Genomic DNA, 19,923 nt, shown 5'->3' on the forward strand with positions numbered 1-19,923 from the left:
TTTATGATAAAGACATAGGTCTTACTGTAAAATCATCTCCCCTAACAAACTTGTTTGAAGTTCTTATCTCTGACATAACCAATAAATTTTCATCTGATAAAACTAGTATGTTTAAACTGGTTACTGTTTATAGACCCCCTGGTCCTTACTCAGAATTTCTTAACGAATTTGCCGATTTTTTTTCTAAATTAGTCTTATCAACTAAAAAAGCTTTAATTGTTGGTGACTTTAATATTCATTATGAGGATAAGTGTAATCCACTCAAAATTGATTCTATTTTAGAATCTCTAGGCTTTACCCAAAATGTAACAGGACCCACTCACCGCTGTAAACATACCTTAGATTTAATACTTACTTATGGTATAAACATAGACAACCTGGAAATTGTACCACAGAATGACTTAATTTCTGACCACTCCCTACTAATTTATGAAGTGTCCCTGTCCAATAATATACAGCAACCACATCGTTTTAAATGTAAGCGTACTATTACATCTGCAACTGCAGCAGTGTTCATAAACTGCCTACCAGAATTACCAAAAATACCAGCATCAGAACCTAAAGAACTAGATCAGGCAACTCAACACCTAGAGACCGTACTGCGCACAACCTTAGATAACGTAGCCACACTCAAAACTAAACTGATTAGGGAGAAAAAACTTGCTCCTTGGTACAATGACCACACATGCGCACTTAAACAAGCAGCACGGAAATTAGAACGCAAGTGGCGTCACACTACACTGGAGGTGTATAAGATTGCTTGGAAAGATGCTCTAACTGAGTATAAACATGCACTTATAAAAGCTAAATCTTTATATTATTCGTCCCTAATAGAGAAAAATAAAAACATTCCTAGATTCCTTTTCGAAATTAACTAAAAACGTCAATGAAACTGAATCTCATATACCACCTGACTGTACCAGCGATGATTTTTTAAAATTCTTTAATGACAAGATAGAAAAAATACGACTTCAGAGTCAAAGTGTGTCACTTGCCAATGTTAAGTATGGACTCACTCTGAGCAGCATTGGTGATAATAGTAACGAGTTAATCCAACTAAATTCCTTTAATCCAATCTCCCAAAATGAACTAACTGTGTTGATTAAATCATCTAAGTCATCATCGTGTATACTCAATCCTGTTCCAACTCGTTTACTTAAAGATTTACTCCAAGCTATTGTAGAGCCCCTGCTTACATTAATTAATGCATCCCTTAGCCTTGGGTATGTACCTAAATTGTTTAAAAGTGCCGTTATTAAACCCCTGATTAAAAAACCTAATCTTGATCCACATGTTTTATCTAATTATAGGCCAATTTCAAACCTTCCTTTTGTCTCTAAAATATTCGAAAAAGTCGTTTCCAAACAATTATGTTCTTATTTGAATGAAAATTGTATTCATGAAAAATTTCAATCAGGATTTAGACCCAATCATAGTACCGAAACCGCATTAATTAGAGTAGTTAACGAGTTGTTAATGTCTTCTGATAATGGATGTGTCTCTTTTCTTGTTCTATTAGATCTTAGCGCAGCGTTTGATACGGTCAATCATAACATTTTACTGGATAGGCTAGAAAATACAGTAGGTGTTAAAGGACTCGCACTCTCTTGGTTTCAATCATATCTGACTGACCGCTCGCAATTTGTTTATGTAAATAATAAATGCTCGGAAACTACAAAAGTAAAGTGTGGTGTTCCACAGGGGTCGGTACTGGGACCACTATTATTTACACTCTATATGCTTCCACTAGGTGAAATTATTCATAAACATGGCATAAAATTTCACTGCTATGCAGATGACACACAGCTGTATATATCAGCCAAACCAAATGATACTGACACAATCAGTAAGATAGAAGATTGTGTAAACGACATAAAAAACTGGATGTCGTGTAATTTTATTTTACTTAATTCAGATAAAACTGAGGTTTTACTTGTTGGCTCTAAAGCTGCAAGAGACAAGTTGTCTAACCTGGTGCTAAACCTAAACACTTTCTCTGTTACTCCCAGCCAAGATGTAAAAAACTTGGGTGTCACACTAGATTCAGATCTTTCCTTTGATACACACATTAATAATATTACTAGAGTTGCTTTCTATCATTTGCGTAATATCTCTAAAATAACGCCGAAAAACTGATCCATGCGTTTATAACTTCTCGGTTAGATTATTGTAATGCTCTTCTAACTGGATGCTCTGGTAGATCCATAAACAAACTCCAGTTAGTTCAAAATGCAGCAGCTCGAGTGCTAACTAGAACTAAAAAATTTGATCATATTAGTCCTGTTCTATCATCCCTACACTGGCTGCCAGTTAAATTCCGCATTGATTACAAAATACTTTTACTAACCTATAAAGCGCTACATGGTCTGGCTCCACAGTATCTGAGTGAACTTATTAATCACTACAGCCCAGCGCGTCCACTTTGTTCACAAGATGCAGGGTTACTTATAGTTCCTAAAATTAAAAAGACCACAGCTGGTGGAAGAGCATTTTCTTACAAAGCTCCACAACTTTGGAATAATCTTCCTGCCTCTATTCGGGATTCGGACACAGTCTCAATGTTTAAGTCTAGACTGAAAACATATTTATTTTCTCAGGCTTTTGATTAGTATAGACAAAGGCACAGAGCTTGGGGGTTCTTGGTCATAGAAACTTGTGGTGATCAGGGATGTTGGGTTGCTGTCGTTCTGCCTCTCTTGTCCAATCACTCCGGTTTGGGTAGGAGAGGTGGGCGCTGATGTCCTGTGAAAGCCTTCATAACCTTGTTACCTGCTCGCTCTCCCTTTTAGTTCTGCTGTAATAATTAGGGCTGCCGGAGTCTAAAACTCTCTGTAAAACTGTTTTACTTAACTAGCATTGTACATTATTAACTACATTCTTTGTTGTTTTACTCCAAAGGCATTCTGATGGAAACCTGTTTACCCGCCGAGGTTAAGGATTAAAGTCGAGACTGCCGTGACAACTATGCTGCTCCTGCCGGATGTGACGGGTCTGGAGTAATTGCACCAAGAATGACAAGAACTCACTACAGACTTCATTGAAGACTAGAGCGAATAACAACTCTATTATTATTTATTTATCTACTGTATTTATTACCAGTTATAACTTTTAGATCATTTAATTCTGTGTTTGTATGCTTTGTGTAAATCGTGTATTTATTTAAAGTATCCTCCAGACCACCCAAGAAGGATGGGCCCTGCTGAGTCTGGTTCCTCTCAAGGTTTCTTCCTGTAATTTTCAGGGAGTTTTTCCTTGCCACAGTCGCCCTCGGCTTGCTCAACAGGGATTCTTGTATCTGTTGGTCCTGGATTTTGTAAAGTTGCTTTGAGACAATGTCTATTGTAAAAAGCGCTATATAAATAAAGTTGACTTGACTTGTTTGTGTGCGTGTGTGTGAGACGGAGAGTGGATGAGAGACATAAAGGTCACTAAAAGCAGTGCGAAAAATAACCAAACAAGGTCCAGAAAGGTTCAAAAAGTGACAGCTACAGTTAGGCCCAGAAATATTTGGACAGTGACACAGGTTTTGGCATTTTAGCTGTTTACCAAAAAATATCCAAGATACAGTTATATAATCAATATGGGCTTAAAGTGCAGACTCTCAGCTTTAATTCGAGGTATTCACATCCTAATTGGAGGTAGGGTTTAGGAAGTACAGCTCTTTAATATGTAGCTGCCTCTTTTTCAAGGGACCAAAAGTAATTGGACAATTATCTCAAAAGCTATTTCATGGGCTGCATGGACTATTCCCTTATTAATCCATCATCATTTAAGCAGGTAAAAGGTCTGGAGTTGATTCCAGGTGTGGCATTTGCATTTGGAAGCTGTTGCTGTGAACCCACAATATGCGGTCAAAGGAGCTCTCAATGGAAGTGAAACAGACCATCATTAGGCTAAAAAAAAAAGAAGAAATCCAGCACAGAGATAGCGGAAATGTTAGGAGTGGCAAAATCAACAGTTCGGTACATTCTGGGGGGAAAAAAGAGCGCACTGGTGAGCTCGGGGACTCAAAAAGGCCTGGAAGTCCAGGAAAGACAACAGTGGTGGATGATCGCAGAATCCTTTCCATGGTGAAGAAAAACCCCTTCACAACATCCACCCAAGTGAAGAACACTCTACAGGAGGTAGGTTTATCAGTATGTAAGTCTACCATAAAGAGAAGACTTCATGAGAGCAAATACAGAGGGTTCACCACAAGGTGCAAACCATTAATCAGACTCAAAAATAGAAAGGCCACATTAGACTTTGCCAAAAAACATCTAAAGAAGCCAGCCCAGTTCTGGAACAGCATTCTTTGGACACATGAAACTAAGATTAACCTGTACCAGAATGATGGGAAGAATAAAGTATGGAGAAGGCTTGGAACGGCTCATGATCCAAAGCACACCACATCCTCTGTAAAACATGGTGGAGGCAGTGTGATGGCATGGGCATGCATGGCTTCCAATGGCACTGGGTCACTAGTGTTTATTGATGATGTGACAGAAGACGGAAGCAGCCGGATGAATTCTGAAGTGTACAGGGGTATACTTTCTGCTCAGATTCAACCAAATGCAGCAAGGTTGATTGGACTGCGCTTCACAGTACAGATGGACAATGACCCAAAACGTACTGCGAAAGCAACCCAGGAGTTTTTTAAGGCAAAGAAGTGGAATATTCTGCAATGGCTGAGTCAATCACCAGATCTTAACCCGATCAAGCATGCATTTCACTTGCTTAAGACAAAACTTAAGGCAGAAAGACCCACAAACAAGCAACAACTGAAGACAGCTGCAGTAAAGGCCTGGCAAAGCACCACAAAGGAGGAAACCCAGCTTTTGGTGATGTCCATGGGTTCCAGACTTCAGGCAGTCATTGCCTGCAAAAGATTCTCAACAAAGTATTAAAAATGAACATTTTATTTATGGTAAAGTTAATTTGTCCAATTACTTTTGAGCCCCTGAAATGAGGAGGCTTTGTAGAAGAATGGTTGCAATTCCTAAACGTTTCATAGGATATTTTTGTTTAACCCCTTGAATTAAACATGAAAGTCTACACTTCAATTGCATCTCAGTTGTTTCATTTCAAATCCAATGTGGTGGCATGCAGAGCCCAAATCATGCAGACTGTGTCACTGTCCAAATATTTCTGGGCCTAACTGTACATTTAAGATACATTAGACTAATTGTAAGTAAACCCAAGTTATTTTACCCTACACAACCCAAACTTAAATCATTACAAAAATACATAAACAAATCCACTTACTTGCAAGGCAAAACACGAACAATGTCGTTCAGCTGGTAGCCTTCAATGCACACAGCACAATGATTAAAATCAGGTTCTGTTTCCTGAAAAATAAATAAACAATCACATAGAGGCAGTTAACTACAGCTAGTAGCAAACTAGTCCACGGCTAAACAATGGCGCCAAACTGGAATATGGCTTGTGTTCCAGTGATGTTGCTTTTTTCCTACTATGACACCAAACCATGGGCTTGTAAGACATCTCATTATCAAAACAACTGGAATAAAACTGGAATAATAATCTACACTAGGGCTGCTGCAACTGGTCGATGTAATCAATGACGTCAACAAATATTTTAAACCAACACATTTTTAAAAACATTGTATTAATGTTCATTTTTTATTTTTCTACCATGCTTCCGTTCAAATGGTTGTCCTCAATTTTACTTGATGTCAGTCGTTTATGTTTCCAGTTGCTGGTTGGCGCCATTCAACACGGACTTGGCGACTACAAATGAAAAGTGTTTAGCTTAACACAAAATTAGGAATATAACTGTCTTTATTATTACATGTTTTCATTATTACACACACTCGCACACACAAAATTCCTGCAAGTAAAAATCAAGGCATTGCATAACAATGCAGCTAATGTAGCAGCCCCCCTGAAGTTGTTGGAAGAAAGACATGGGATATCTTCAATCCAGTGTTGCCCATGCATTACAACTAGTGGTAATTCACAAACTAAAAAATAAATACATAGAATGTCAAAGCAAATGGAGCAGCAAAGTGTTTGGTGAAACATTTCAGAAAGAGTGAAATGGCCAGCTCAAATCTAAAAACAAAACCAACAAGTGGGCAACCCTGACAGGGTATCTGCAGGTATTGGGAAATTAAATTGAAGACTTTTTAATACCACTCTGAGACAAAAATTAAGACCACTGTCGCAGTAACAATGCAGCAAAAAGCACACATGAACATTATGTTTACAGACTTCATTGTAAGCATGCAAAAAGCTGTATTTTCTGTTTAACCAATATTTAATGATTTAAACTTAAATGAACAGTTTTGTATAAACCAAAACCATTTATACTTATATTTTGTATGAACCAGAACCGTCTGTACACTGAAAACGGGGTCTCAGTTTTCTCTAATTTTTCAAATACATACACTACAGTATATTGCCAAAAGTATTCACTAACCGATCCAAATCATTGAATTCAGGTGTTTCAATTACTTCCATGGCCACAGGTGTATAAAACCAAGCACCTAGGCATGCAAACTGCTTTTACAAAAATTTGTGAAAGCATGGGTCGCTCTCAGGAGCTCAGTGAATTCCAGCGTGGTACCATGATAGGATGCCACTTGCGCAACAAGTCCAGTCATGAAATTTCCTCACTACTAAATATTCCACAGTCAACTGTCAGTGGTATAACAAAGTGGGATTGGGAACGACAGGAACTCAGGCCCCGAAGTGGTAGACCACGTAAAGTTACAGAGCGGGGTCGCCAAGTGCTGAGGAGACTGCATAAAAGTTTCGAACGCTCTGCTGTATAACTTGTAGCCAAACTGGGCTTACATTTCAAGCTAAAAAAAAAAACAATTAGAAACACAAAAATAATTAAATTGCAGCATTTAGGGCAAGTTTGCATTCAAAAAAACACGTTCTCTGACTTCACTCGATTTCTCAGCTCGGGAATAATCTGTCCTGTTACATGTTAGCATAATTAAACAAGTATATTTCTTAATTATTTGTCATTATACTAAGAGCATTGCTTATTTCTGGGGCAGTTGTAGCCTAGCGGTTAATGTACTGGACTAGTAACCGAAAGGTTGCCGGTTCAAGCCCCACCACTGCCAGGCTGCCACTGTTGGGCCCGTGAGCAAGACCCTTAACCCTCAATTGCTCAGACTGTATACTGTCACAATACTGTAAGTCGCTTTGGATAAAAGCGTCTGCTAAAATGCCGAAAATGTAAATGTAAAATTTCTGCATGTTCTATCTGTAGCTACGCTACGGCTCTGTGTGTGTGTGTGTGTGTGTGTGTGCGTGTGCGCGTGTCTCTCGCTCGCTCTTTATTATGACTCATTATGACTGATTAATTCCCTCTACTGATGGAAGCTGAATGGGTGGATTACAGTCGATAAGAACTGCGCAAAACTATTAAAAAAAATACACCTAACGGCTCCCAGAGGCGCGACTCGGTTCATTTCGTTCATTTTAAAGAGCCGTTTAATAGAATCGAATCGTTCACGAACGACTCATGACTAACACCCACTGTCTCTTCGGGGGACGGGTCACACATGAATACAGACTGGCAGATCGCAGTCACACACACTAGCTGTCGGTCGCAAACGAGCTCTTTGAGCCAACTATTTTCTCCGCGGCACGGGCAGGCACTCCACAGTAGGGTTGGGCGGTATGACGATATTACCGTATACCGCGGTATTCAAAAATGGTGACGGTATTAAAAAATGGTGACGGTATTTTTTAAATGTGAAGCGCCGAATTTCTGCTTCAGGTTTACCTTGAAAACTGAGACTTTAGGACATGCGCGCATCCACAGTGAGGGAGGGGTAGGCGGTTGGAGCTCGCTGATTGGCTGTGTGGTGCTTACTGGTGATAACACAGAGAGACGAGTGAAGAGCCACACTGGCTAGCATTAGCTGTGAGCTAACAAGCAGAAACTGAAAAACGGCTCGTCTTTTAATTTTTCAAAATCAAAATTTTTTATCAGTTCAACCGGAAATGAACACAAGCGCGTGCATGCGCGGACATGTACTTATTTACTAAATATATCTTCAGTGTAAATCGAGCACAAGTGTTGAGAAAAAGGAGCAAACAGTAATAATAACGTTACGCCCAATCCGCTGTTCTGACTCTTGTCTGCCATAGATTTTCCTGCCTATGTAAGAACTATTTTTTCCTAAATAATAGCGCTATATTAAGAAAAAAGAATGTCTCACCTGTCGTGTAATTTGAATTATAAAATATATTGTCTGGCCCTTTAAGAAAGTTAAGCGCACTATAGGGCGTAGGGAGCGAGTGTGTAGGGAATAGATCGGATTTGTACCGTTTCTGTGCTCGTGTTTTGCACTGAGCTTGTGTGACATTTAAAGTAGCGTTCTCGTTAACCACTCAAATGTTTGGACTTTGAATTATTTTAACATTACTTTACATCACCGTCATCGCAACATGAACATTTACATTCATATTTTTTGTTACGGTATAGACCTTAATTCTGGATTACAGGCATAACTAATCGTACACGTTCATACACTTTTAAGAAATATCTGTAACTATAAACTAAGCAGTTAACTTTTGAAATATATTGAAGTGTGTAGCCTGCTATTATTCTGTTTTGTGTGGGCAGAGAGAGATTACAATGCCAAAATGTTATGTGTTAATGTTTGTGTTAAAGTGTAGTTGATACACATGCATTTATACTTATGCGTATTTATTATAGATCAGATAAGATAAGCAATGTTTGACGTTCAGATTGTTAAATCTTTTTATAATAAAACATTGAAATATTGTAATTACACTCAAGTGTGTACACTGTAAAGTTTGTCCGCGACACAATCAAACCAACCATCCCCCCCCCCCCCGGCCGCCGCGGTAATATCGTATACCGCGGTATTTCCTGAAGTATTTTATTTTCATACTGATGAGACTCAATTGAATCCCAGAACATGCTAGTGTGAATGCATGGAAAACAAATTTAAATTTTCTTTCAAGAATATGATCCAGACTGACCAACACTATTACGCTAAATCAGCATTGAAAATTGACTTTACTTTTAATAGCCTTCTACAATGCTGGAGCTTCTTAAAACGGAAGATTTTCTTTTAAATAGAAGTGTTATTTACCTGCTATTAAATTGTTTTCCAACAAAATCCGCCCAATTTGGCGGATAATCTGGCAACACTGGAATGCGCAGAGTCAGCTGGCACTTTTACTCGTAGCGCGCCACGAATACTACTAAATAGTACTACTTCTGTAATTGTGTTGGTGGTTGACATTTATGTTGAGTGTATTACTGCACTGTTTTGGTGAAGAACTACTCATCTGAGGTGCGCTGCTCCTGCGTGCAGAAATGCTTCCGCAAAAAAATTGCCGGCAAAGCGGTGGTGGGGGGGCCAGAGGGGTGGCCGAAGATTACTTTATGGTGGCCATGGCAACCACTGGCCACCCCCTGGCTCCGCCCCTGCCAAGAAGAAAGCAAAAATATCTTTTCACTAAGGAAAATGACAAAAATAGTAACGCACAGTAACTTGGATAAGTAACTTTAATCTAATTACTGGATTGGAAATAGTAACGCGTTAGATTACTCGTTACTGAAAAATGTGGTCAGATTAGAGTAACGCGTTACTAAGTAAAGCGTTACAGACCATCAGTGGATACAATCCGCGAAAATAAAACCAAAATTATATTTACACTCAGTGGCATTTTTAGGACCAGTGGCAGATGAATTTAAGACTTTTTAAGACAAATTAAGGCCTTTTTTTAAGATAAACGAATTTAAGACTTTTTAAGGATCCGCGGACACCCTGCCTGAAGACAAACTGATTCAAGATGTTAGTGTGAGATTGAATATCTCTTAGTATATAAAAGGCTGCCTGCTAAAGCAGAGGTGGCCTATTACATCATTTCTGTCAGACCCAGAAAGTACACAAACCATTTAAGCATGTTTCCATTTATCTTGTTGGGGGCGATATGCGACTCTCTTTTCTCTGCCTGCTCTCAATAAATCAGGGGTTTTCAACCTGTGAGTGCCTGACCGGGGGGCGATGGAATTACGAGATTTTTTTACTTCTAAAACTAAAGCAATTCATTTTTCACCCACGGGAGACATATTTCATTATTCTAACTGACCACGCTCACACGCACGTTTAATGTTATTCAGTTCCGTCTGAAAAAAACCTTCAAAATAGAGCTATCAGCGAGGATAACCGGTGACAAAAGCAACGACCGCTGTTATAGGACGTGTTTGTGTCTTTAAGAGAGACGCTCTGTTCACAGTATAGATTATAAGTGACTCAGGAGTCAATTCATTTTAAGCGCAGCGTAAGTTTCTTTTCTCAGTCATCTCTCCGTGTTTACTGTTATAATGAATGTTGCGGTTGTAAATAAACACCAACTACTACAGAACATTTTGACTCTCTTACCTTAAAAAGCTCAGGCTTAATTATACTGAGTATTACCACAGAGTCAGAGTCGTTCTGCCTGTGGAGCTAAACGTTTTCAGTCAGAGCAGATGATCCCGAACTAACCAACTTAGTAATTGATGAACTTTAGTCTATGCTCTGTGAAGTAACGTTTTCTGCTCTCATCTACATCAAAAAGCAAGAACCGCTTATGATTTACCAAAGTGAACCACAAATTTATATAATGTGCTGATAGAATCGGCTCAGATGGGGTCGGACTGTATTATCTTTTTAAAATAATATTTTCAATCAGCAAAATTATATAATGTGCACAACATTGATTACGTTCTTTTAGCTTGTCTGAAGCTTTCTCAATGATTTCTGTGCGATGGTTGACGAAGGGGAGGGGGGCGTGTGCAAGTTCACGGTTGGCACACGAAGGGGGCCGCATGTCCAAAAAGGTTGAAAACCCCTGCAATAAATGACTGATGTAGTCCACACAGAATGCAGCTTTTAACAACATTGATGTACAGGCATTTTAGGCCGCTGATGGGAGCTTAATAAGAGGGGCTATATGCTAGTCGGGTAAATGACCGCCAACTAATAACAGTAAAAATAAGTAGCCTAAATGTGCAACCTTGGTGCCCACAAACCTTTGGCTGTATAGTGTAAGTTTAGCTCTTGTGTCTTTAAGTCTTTACATGTTAGATGAGAATTCAATATCTTATAACACTTTAGAAATGCATTAGAAGCTCCTATACACTATTTTGCCACAAAGCAGCAAGACGCATTATATATTGGGAAAAAATTAACAAGGTCACATTTATCACAATATTAAAACACATTATTGGAAAGGAAGAACAATACCCATCATGTAGAGGATGGAATTAGGAATGTAATCCTTGTTGTGTTATAGAATGGGCTGTCTGGCAACAGCTGTGTGATAAATTTATAGGGACTTCTGAGTAAATTGACATGTAGGGGTAGGGTACCTAATTGAACCAAAAAAGCTTATATCCTTTTTAGAATGCTGTTTTAAAATATTGGACAGACTACCTCCACTGCCTTAACAACCAGAACACCTGTGAATTATGTAACGTCATACAAGACTATTGTTTTATCCATCTCTATAATGACGGCCTTTACCTTATCCACAAAATTCTAACACCACACTGAGTAGGAGGACCACCCTTAAAACTGACCAATTATGTTTGCTCCTGGAACTGTGTCTTTAGTCCACCTACTTCACATACAGGGGGCAATACTATACACAAAAGCATGTGCTATGGGTTCCCTAGTTTTACCCATTGTTGCCAATCTGTACAAAGAGGAAGTGAAGAAGAAGGCACTTAAGTTCAAGTCAGAGACACCACCTAGACATTGGTTCTTATAAGTGGATGAGACTTGAGTTAAAATGCTCAGGAGCAGTGGCGATTTCTCTAACACTGCAAGGGAAGCTCAGCTTCCCCTAAAATGTCAAAAATTAAATGGTCAAATATGTACAGTTGTGTTAACATTTCATTGACTACAAATGCGTTAGAACACGTTCATCTTGAAGACGAGTTCGTTCAGAATCAGCTACTTATCACAAATCGACTCGATTTTGTTAACTTAACTCATACATTCCCGGAGCGTCAATGCATTTACCCGCAGACGCTGAGCGTCTCTTTGCTTCTATGGGGCTGCATGGGCGGGACTTCGAAACTCGCCGGTCATTGGATAAATGCCACGATTTTGTCCCGCCCCCAGACGCTGAGCGTCTCTGGGGGTGAATGGGGCTGTGGGCGGGTCTGGACGCTGAGCTTCTGCAAGATGATTGGAGGATCAGTCAAAAGGCTGAATCCCGTTTTGATTGACAGCTGTCGCTGGGAGCTTCAGTACCATCGCGGATTTTGCGAGTGAAGTCGGAAGACAAACTACAACCCATTTCATGCCATTTTCTTGAAAACTAACAAAGGGGAGAATTTATACATTTATATATAAATAAATTGACAAATTTTATGATGTAAGCCGACAATGAGCTTCCCCTCTTTGAAAGACCAGCAGCCGCCACTGCTCAGGAGGTACCGGATTTCACAGACCACATTTACTTGCTGGGCAAACGAATCAAGTTCACAAGGTTGCAAAGCCATTGTGGAAGCTCTGAACTCCACTGAACCACAGTGAGAGCCATTGTCCACAAACTGAATGGTGAACCTTCCCAGGAGTGGCCTGCCAGGCAAACTTTACCAAGAACACACTAAAGACTCACCCAGGAGGTAAAAAGGTTTGAAAAAAGGTTTGTCTCAGTTAAGGTTGCCTTACATGATCCCACAATAAAAAAGACGCTGAGCGAAAAAGTGCAAACCATTGCTGAGCAAGACAAAGGCTTGTCTTGTATTTGTCAGGAGACATCTAACTGAGCTCCCAAGATTTTTGGGATATTTTGTGGACTGATGAGTCAACAGTTTGCATTTTTATTATTTTTGTTTACTTGTGTTCTCTTTAACTTATATTAAAATTAGTTACAATATTTTAAACATTTAAATGTGACAAATTAGCAAAAAAATACTTTTTTACAGCACTGTAAGACTATGTGAGGCACTTATTTCTAGTGCCACTGGATTAATGGCGTCACCAGTGCACATTACATTACCTTATTAAGGAAACAAACAAATTAATAATTTATCGTAGATATCTTATTAACATACCTAAAATTCTGCTAAAGCTAAAAACCTTTAAAACACACTCTGTATTAACTTTCATGGTCTATCATATAACCACTACCTTTTTTATAACCACAGCAGTCTGCACAGCATCCCTCAATCAATGGCACATAAAAGCATGCCTCAATCACTGGCACATAAAAGCATCTATTGCACTTCGAGACCAGCGAAATTTAAACTGTGATACAGTATATAAAAAGCAGGGGTGAAACAGATCACAGGTGTCACAGATCGAATCGTTTATTGGATTATTGGTCATGGATTGGATAGTTTTTCGAATCAACATAAAAAAAGACATTTAACTTTGCTTTTCATTTATTAATACTTGGAAAAAACTTAAAAGCATGAAACTTTTGCCCATGGTCTTAAATAAAAACAACATTCAAGATGCTTTACTAAAATACTAACTCCAAATCAGAAAAAATGGGACACTATGGAAATTGCAAATGAAAAATCAGTGCTTCTTACATTTACTTTTATTACTTTTATTTCATTGCAGACAGTATGAACCCAAAATATTTCATGTTTTGTTCAGTTTATCTGTGACCTGTTACACCACTAAAAAAGTACATGTAGTGTTACTTTTGTTTGTAAAGACCATACACATGTATTATGTATTACATGTCTATCTAAATGTGGAAATACACCAGATGCTTGTTGGTCTGCCAAGAAAAAAAGGAAGAAAAATTTCAATGTCTACATGATTGGCTGTCTAAGTGAGATAAATGGCCAAAGTCCTGCAATGGATTGGCGCTCTGTTTAGGGTATTTCTGCCTTGTTGCATCAATTTTCTCCTAAATCAGTCACCTACCCTAATTACTGAATATACAGTAGCTACTCAGTTACAAAATACTAGTAGATGATAAAAAGTTAATTGAAACCATATTATGAATGAAAAGCCATTATCAATGAAACCAATTAAATGTTTAACAAAGCTAACTGTGTTTATAATAATGAAAGTTAACATTTAAATTAAATTAACATATATAAAATAAATTAAAAAACAAGGTGATTCTAGTCATTTTGTGCTTGCATTATAGTTTGGAAGCTTTCTGGGCAGACAACAATCAATGAAGATTTGCTGTTCTTTTAGACAGAAAATCTGCTTACTATGTCATATTTTCTCATTCTAATATTTTGGTTCTGAAGGCTCTGTAAAGGTCACTGGAGTTACCTCAGACTCATCAAACCCTGTCTCTATGGACCTAACTTTTCTGCACAGGGCTTCGTGCTGGAACAGGAAAGGATATGTTATTAAAAGTATTCGACAGTTTAGAAGTTACTATGTGCTTACAGGTGCGTGACAAATTAATGGTGGTGGGAAAATACCTAAGGCCATCATTGGTGTGATTTATGGTCTCAAAAGACTAAAGCGTATGATCTGTAATTTCCTAACTCATTAAACCAATTGCTGAGTGATTCATCATGGTACCTTTATTTAAAAAAACTAAATCTATAGTGATGTGTGGCCAGATTTAACACAGAAAACACAATCCCAATTCCAAGAGTTGGGAAAGTAAGAAAAATTTAAATGAAAATGAACATAAGTGTGTTGAAAATCATTTTCATGCTGTAAACTAAACAAACTAAATTTAATTGCTTTTTTGTGTGATTTTTCTAATGTTTATGGCTGCAACATATTTTAAAAAATCAGGACATTTTAAAAAAGGAGCATGTTTACTTCCGTTACATCACATCTGTCATTGTTTTGTAACTGTTTAGTCTTTAATTTCATAATAACACAATTTCTAAAATGCAATGTTAACATAAACTAGCTGTTGAAGCACTAAAACATGAATTGTTGTATCATGTTGCAATGTTAACTAACACTTAACCAAGACTATCATCCATCCAATTATTGAATAATTAAAACAACTGAGTGATGAATGCTCTGACTGCTGTTTTGATGATATTCCTGTACTTAAGAGATTTTCAGGAATCTTCTTTGCCGGCTATTTCTATCACTTTGTGGTGTACAGTGTTCTTAGCCTGTTCAAGGTGACTGTCTGTTGGGCAGTGTCAGGTTTCTAATGGAGTTTCTTTCACTCAGCACATCACTACAGGTCGTGTGTGTGTGTGTGTGTGTGTGTGTACTAGAAACCATCAGTCAATGCCAGCAAAAAGCTGTAAAAATGTATTGTTTTATTTATTTAATTTTATTTAAATGCAGTGCTTGTAACTTCCATTGTGTTCATTTGTATTCCTGAGTAAGGTAGGCTTCTGGTTGAAGCATATTCTTTGCTGTAACTTGTTTTAGAATCTATCTTTGTAACTTTGACTATTAACTTGCTTAACTGTGCTAGAATTTAACTATTTGTAAGAAACTAAACTAGTCTGTTGCTGCATTAATCTGTGTTTTGCTAATTGGTTAAAGTGGTTTCAGGTGTCTATTGTTAGAGGCCTAGGTGTGAATTGAGGGGCAGGGCTAAGCTTAGTATAAAATTAAATCTCCAGCCGGTCTTTACTATCACTAGGTTTTAATGTCTGTCTGGACTGTTTAATCTATCTAACTTTTACTACTAATCTAAACTAAACTAAATTTGAGTAAGTACTATCAGTGTCTGACATTGTTTCATTTACCAAACTCTTCTCAGCATGTGCTACTCAATCATTCCTGTGCTCATATCTCACAGACCCTGCAGACATCAGAAGTCACATTACAGGAACAGCAACGCCAGCAACCTCATCTACCCCCAACTGTTGCAACAGACTCAAACAGTGGTGGTAGGTGGGTTCTGGAACTGTCAATCAGCTGTCCAAAAAGCTGACTTCATCTCAGCTTTTGCACTTTCTCACAGCCTTTACTTCCTGGCACTGACTGAGACATGGATCACCACCGAGAACTCAGCAACACCAGCAGCCTTATCCTCTGCCTACACCTTCTCTCATACACCGAGAGGATCTGGTAGGGGTGGTGGTACAGGTTTGCTCTTGACCAGGAAATGGCACTTCACTCCTGTGAATGTTTCTCACCTTAACATTTCATCCTTTGAATTTCATGCTATTACTGTTACTTTTCCAATTACTGTTCATATCATTGTCATCTACAGACCACCAGGCTCATTGGGAGACTTCATAGAAGAGCTGGATGTTCTTCTGAGTTTCTTCCCTTCAGATGGAACTCCTCTGACTCTTCTTGGTGACTTTAATCTCCCTACACTTCAGTCCTCCTGTCTTCTTCCTCTTCTTTCATCTTTCGACCTCCTCTTTAACCACAGCCCTCCGACACACAAAGGAGGCAATTTTCTGGACCTGGTCTTCAGCCGTCCAGCTTCTGTTCTTGAACCGTCACCCCACTTCACCTCTCCGACCATCACTTTGTGTCCTTCTCTCTCTATCTCCCAACTCTTTCTACCTCCAACCACACTTACACCCTTAAAACACGCCCCAATCTTCACTCTTTATCTTCCTCCCTGCTGATCTCCAACATCCTAACTTCACTACCGAACCCTGACATGCTTGCTACCCTTCCACTCAACTCCGCAACTAATACTCTACTCTCTTCTCTTTCAACATCCCTCGATCAGCTCTGTCCTCTTACCCTCAAACGAGGAAAACCTTCTCACCCTGCTCCTTGGCTTTCAGATGCATTGTGCAGCAACAGAAGAGAATTAAGGGCAGCTGAGAGAAAGTGGAGGAAATCTAAGCTCGGTGTTGATCTCCACTCCTACCACAATCTGCTGTCCAGGTTCTCATCCGGCGTGATTGCTGCAAAAACATCTTTTTACAAAGCCAAGCTTGAACAATCTGCTGCTGACCCATGTAAGCTTCATGCTATCTTTTCCTCTCTTCTGAACCCTCCTCCTCCTCCCCCATCTGCCTCTCTCACTGCTACTGACTTTGCAACATTCTTTCAGGACAAGATTGACAAAATCAATCAATCCTTCTCTCCGACTGACTCACTTTCAACTGACCCTCATCCCACCAACACACTCACCAGCTTCACCCCACTCACCATGGATGAGGTTACACAGCTCCTCTCATCCAGCAATCCCACTACATGCACACTCGACCCTATACCATCCACCATTCTCAAAGACATCTCACAGGACCTAATCCCCTTCATCACACCCATCATCAACAACTCCCTGACATCAGGTGTTGTCCCTACTGCTTTTAAGAAGGCTCAGGTCATTCCCCTTCTTAAGAAACCTACACTAGACACTACAGACATTAACAACTACAGACCTGTCTCACTCTTCTCTTTTCTATCCAAAATTCTTGAACGTGCTGTCTATAACCAACTATCTGCCTTTCTTACTCAGAATGACCTCCACGATCCGTACCAGTCTGGCTTCAAGGCAGCGCATTCTACGGAAACGGCACTTGTAGCTGTTACTGAGAAGCTTCATGCAGCCAAAGCAGCCAAACTGTCATCGGTCCTCATTCTTCTTGACCTCTCTGCAGCCTTCGACACAGTGAATCACAGCATTCTCTTGTCCACTCTCTCCAACCTTGGAGTAACAGGTTCAGCATGGCAATGGATGGCCTCCTACCTCGAAGGGCACTCCTACCAAGTGTCATGGAGAGGATCCATAACTCCCCCATGCACTCTCTCAACCGGTGTTCCTCAGGGCTCTGTACTTGGCCCACTTCTTTTCTCTATTTACACCCGCTCTCTGGGTAAGGTCATAGCCTCCCATGGCTTCTCCTACCACTCCTATGCAGATGACACTCAGCTAGTTCTGTCATTTTCTCCTTCAGACACACAAGTCTCAGCTCGCATCTCAGCATGTCTGTGAGATATCTCACAATGGATGTCAGCTCATCATCTAAAACTTAATCCCAGCAAGACAGAGATGTTGCTCATTCCCGGAGATCAGTCTCCAACCCAGGACCTAGTCATTTCTCTTGATGACTCCCAGATCAGACCATCTGATAAGGTAAGAAGCCTTGGTGTTGTCCTGGATAACCAGCTGACTTTCTCTCCTTATATAGCCAACATGACGATCGTGCCGGTTCCTCATGCACATCAGGAAGATTCAACCATTTCTCTCCAGGGAAGCTACCCAGATTCTGGTCCAATCTCACGGTTGGACTACTGCAACTTCCTCCTGGCAGGAGCTCCCATGTCCACTATTAAACCCTTGCAGCTCATTCAAAATGCAGCTGCCCGTCTGGTTTTTAACCAGCCCAAACACTGCCACATCACCCCACTGCTGCGTTCTCTTCACTGGCTTCCTGTAGCTGCACGCATTCAGTTTAAAACACTGATGCTCGCCTACAAAGCCAAAAATGGACCAGCCCCAAGCTACCTTCGTGGTCTAATCAAACCCCGCTCTGTACCACGCAACCGCCAAACCACTAGTCTCACTCGACTTGAGCCTCCACCCAGGACTAAAGGAAGACAAGCATCTTCTCTGTTCTAGCACCCAAGTGGTGGAATGAACTTCCTCTGTCTGTCCGAACATCTGAGTCTCTTGCTGTCATTAAAAAACGATTAAAAACCCACCTTTTTACTAAGCACTTAAGCTGACTTGTACTTATTTACTAATATTTTTCTTTTCAAAAAAAAAAAAAAAACACTTTGGTTCTAACAGGTTTCAGCAGATTTGTGTTCTCTGACTGTTTACTAAAACTTGAGAAATTAAATATTTACTTTGGAAGCACTTCTGTAAGTCGCTCTGGATAAGAGCATCTGCTAAATGCAGAAAATGTAAATGTAAATGTAAATTTACATATTTATTTTATTTTAAATGCCATCCTGAACTTAGATTTCTTCATTTTGTTTCGATTTCTTTATTTTGTATCTGGCCTTGCTTTGTGTGTCCCTAAAACAGAGAGGACCTTCACAAAACTGTTGCCACAAAATTGGAGAAATTAAATTTATTTTATACACCTGTTAGCAATTGTTGTTGAGCTTAAATACCCTAAAATTATCATTTACAAGGGGTGTTCACCTACTTTTGGACACATAGTGCACAATGTCACCAGTTTACATCCTTTCCAGGGTGTTTCCTACCTTTTGCCCAGTGAATTTGAACCATCACGACCCTGACCAGGATGAAGCGGTGATAGACAATGAATGACTAAATGAATTAATGAATCCTGTTATCCACCTAGTATAAATTTATACATTTTAGGACCAAACAGGCCATTAGGAGGTGCACTTGTCAGTGTGCTCTTTATGCTCGTCCCAAGAGTGGATGAAAACAGGAGGGTTGCGTCAAGAAGGGCATCCTGCGTAAAAACTGTTAAAAGTCTAATACACAGGGCACACCAGCTCAAATCAAATTCAAATCTCGGCTCTGCTACCGGTTGGTTGAGCGCCATCTAGCAGGCACAATTGTCAGTGCCTGAAGCAGACACAAATTGGCCACTGTGTCTGCTGGGTGGGGAAATGACTGGACCAAGTGGGTGGGGTCTTCAAACGCTGTTTGAACCAGGACCCTGGTTGTGCAGAAGCACGGGCGTAAAAAAGGGGTCCGCTAGAACTGTGCACGCGTCTGAGGGCACTTGAGCCGCTCCTCAAATTTCCCCTTCTCGAACACAACTAAAGATCCACAGCAAAAAAAAAGTCTGGTATACAAAACAGATCCCAAATACAGGAGCAGTTAAAAAAAGGAAAAAAATATAAAATTGTGAATACGTATACATACTGTCTTAGGCCACCACTAGGTTTGTTGTGTTAGAAAAGTTTTAATGACCATCCTTATTAATTTTTGGTCTCTTTATTGAGATAGACAACATTTTTACAAAATCAGAAAAAAATGGATTCTACAGGCGAAAGTCAGTATTTAATGTGTGACCTCCCTTGGCACTGAGCACATCTTGAACTCTTTTGGAGACACTGTCCTGAAGTTTTCTGGTATATTAAACCAGGCTTCTTTCAGTACTTCCTAAAGATCCTC

The 19,923-nt window shown here is 39.6% G+C and overlaps 1 protein-coding gene across 3 annotated transcripts in view; it reads right to left on the reverse strand.

The window, feature by feature from the left end:
* rnf130 (ring finger protein 130) overlaps positions 1-19,923 on the reverse strand; it is a 125,886-nt gene that overhangs the window by 39,625 nt on the left and 66,338 nt on the right. For all 3 annotated transcript variants that reach the window (XR_010013496.1, XM_063000527.1, XM_063000526.1), the window contains exon 6: positions 5,245-5,327. Coding sequence is in view for 2 of the 3 variants with exons in the window: in XM_063000527.1 (XP_062856597.1) it covers positions 5,245-5,327 (83 nt within the window). In the remaining variant the exon portion in view is untranslated. The remainder of the gene's footprint in view (positions 1-5,244; positions 5,328-19,923) is intronic.

Source organism: Trichomycterus rosablanca, chromosome 8 (assembly GCF_030014385.1).
Source record: "Trichomycterus rosablanca isolate fTriRos1 chromosome 8, fTriRos1.hap1, whole genome shotgun sequence".
Taxonomy (NCBI): Eukaryota; Metazoa; Chordata; class Actinopteri; order Siluriformes; family Trichomycteridae; genus Trichomycterus; species Trichomycterus rosablanca.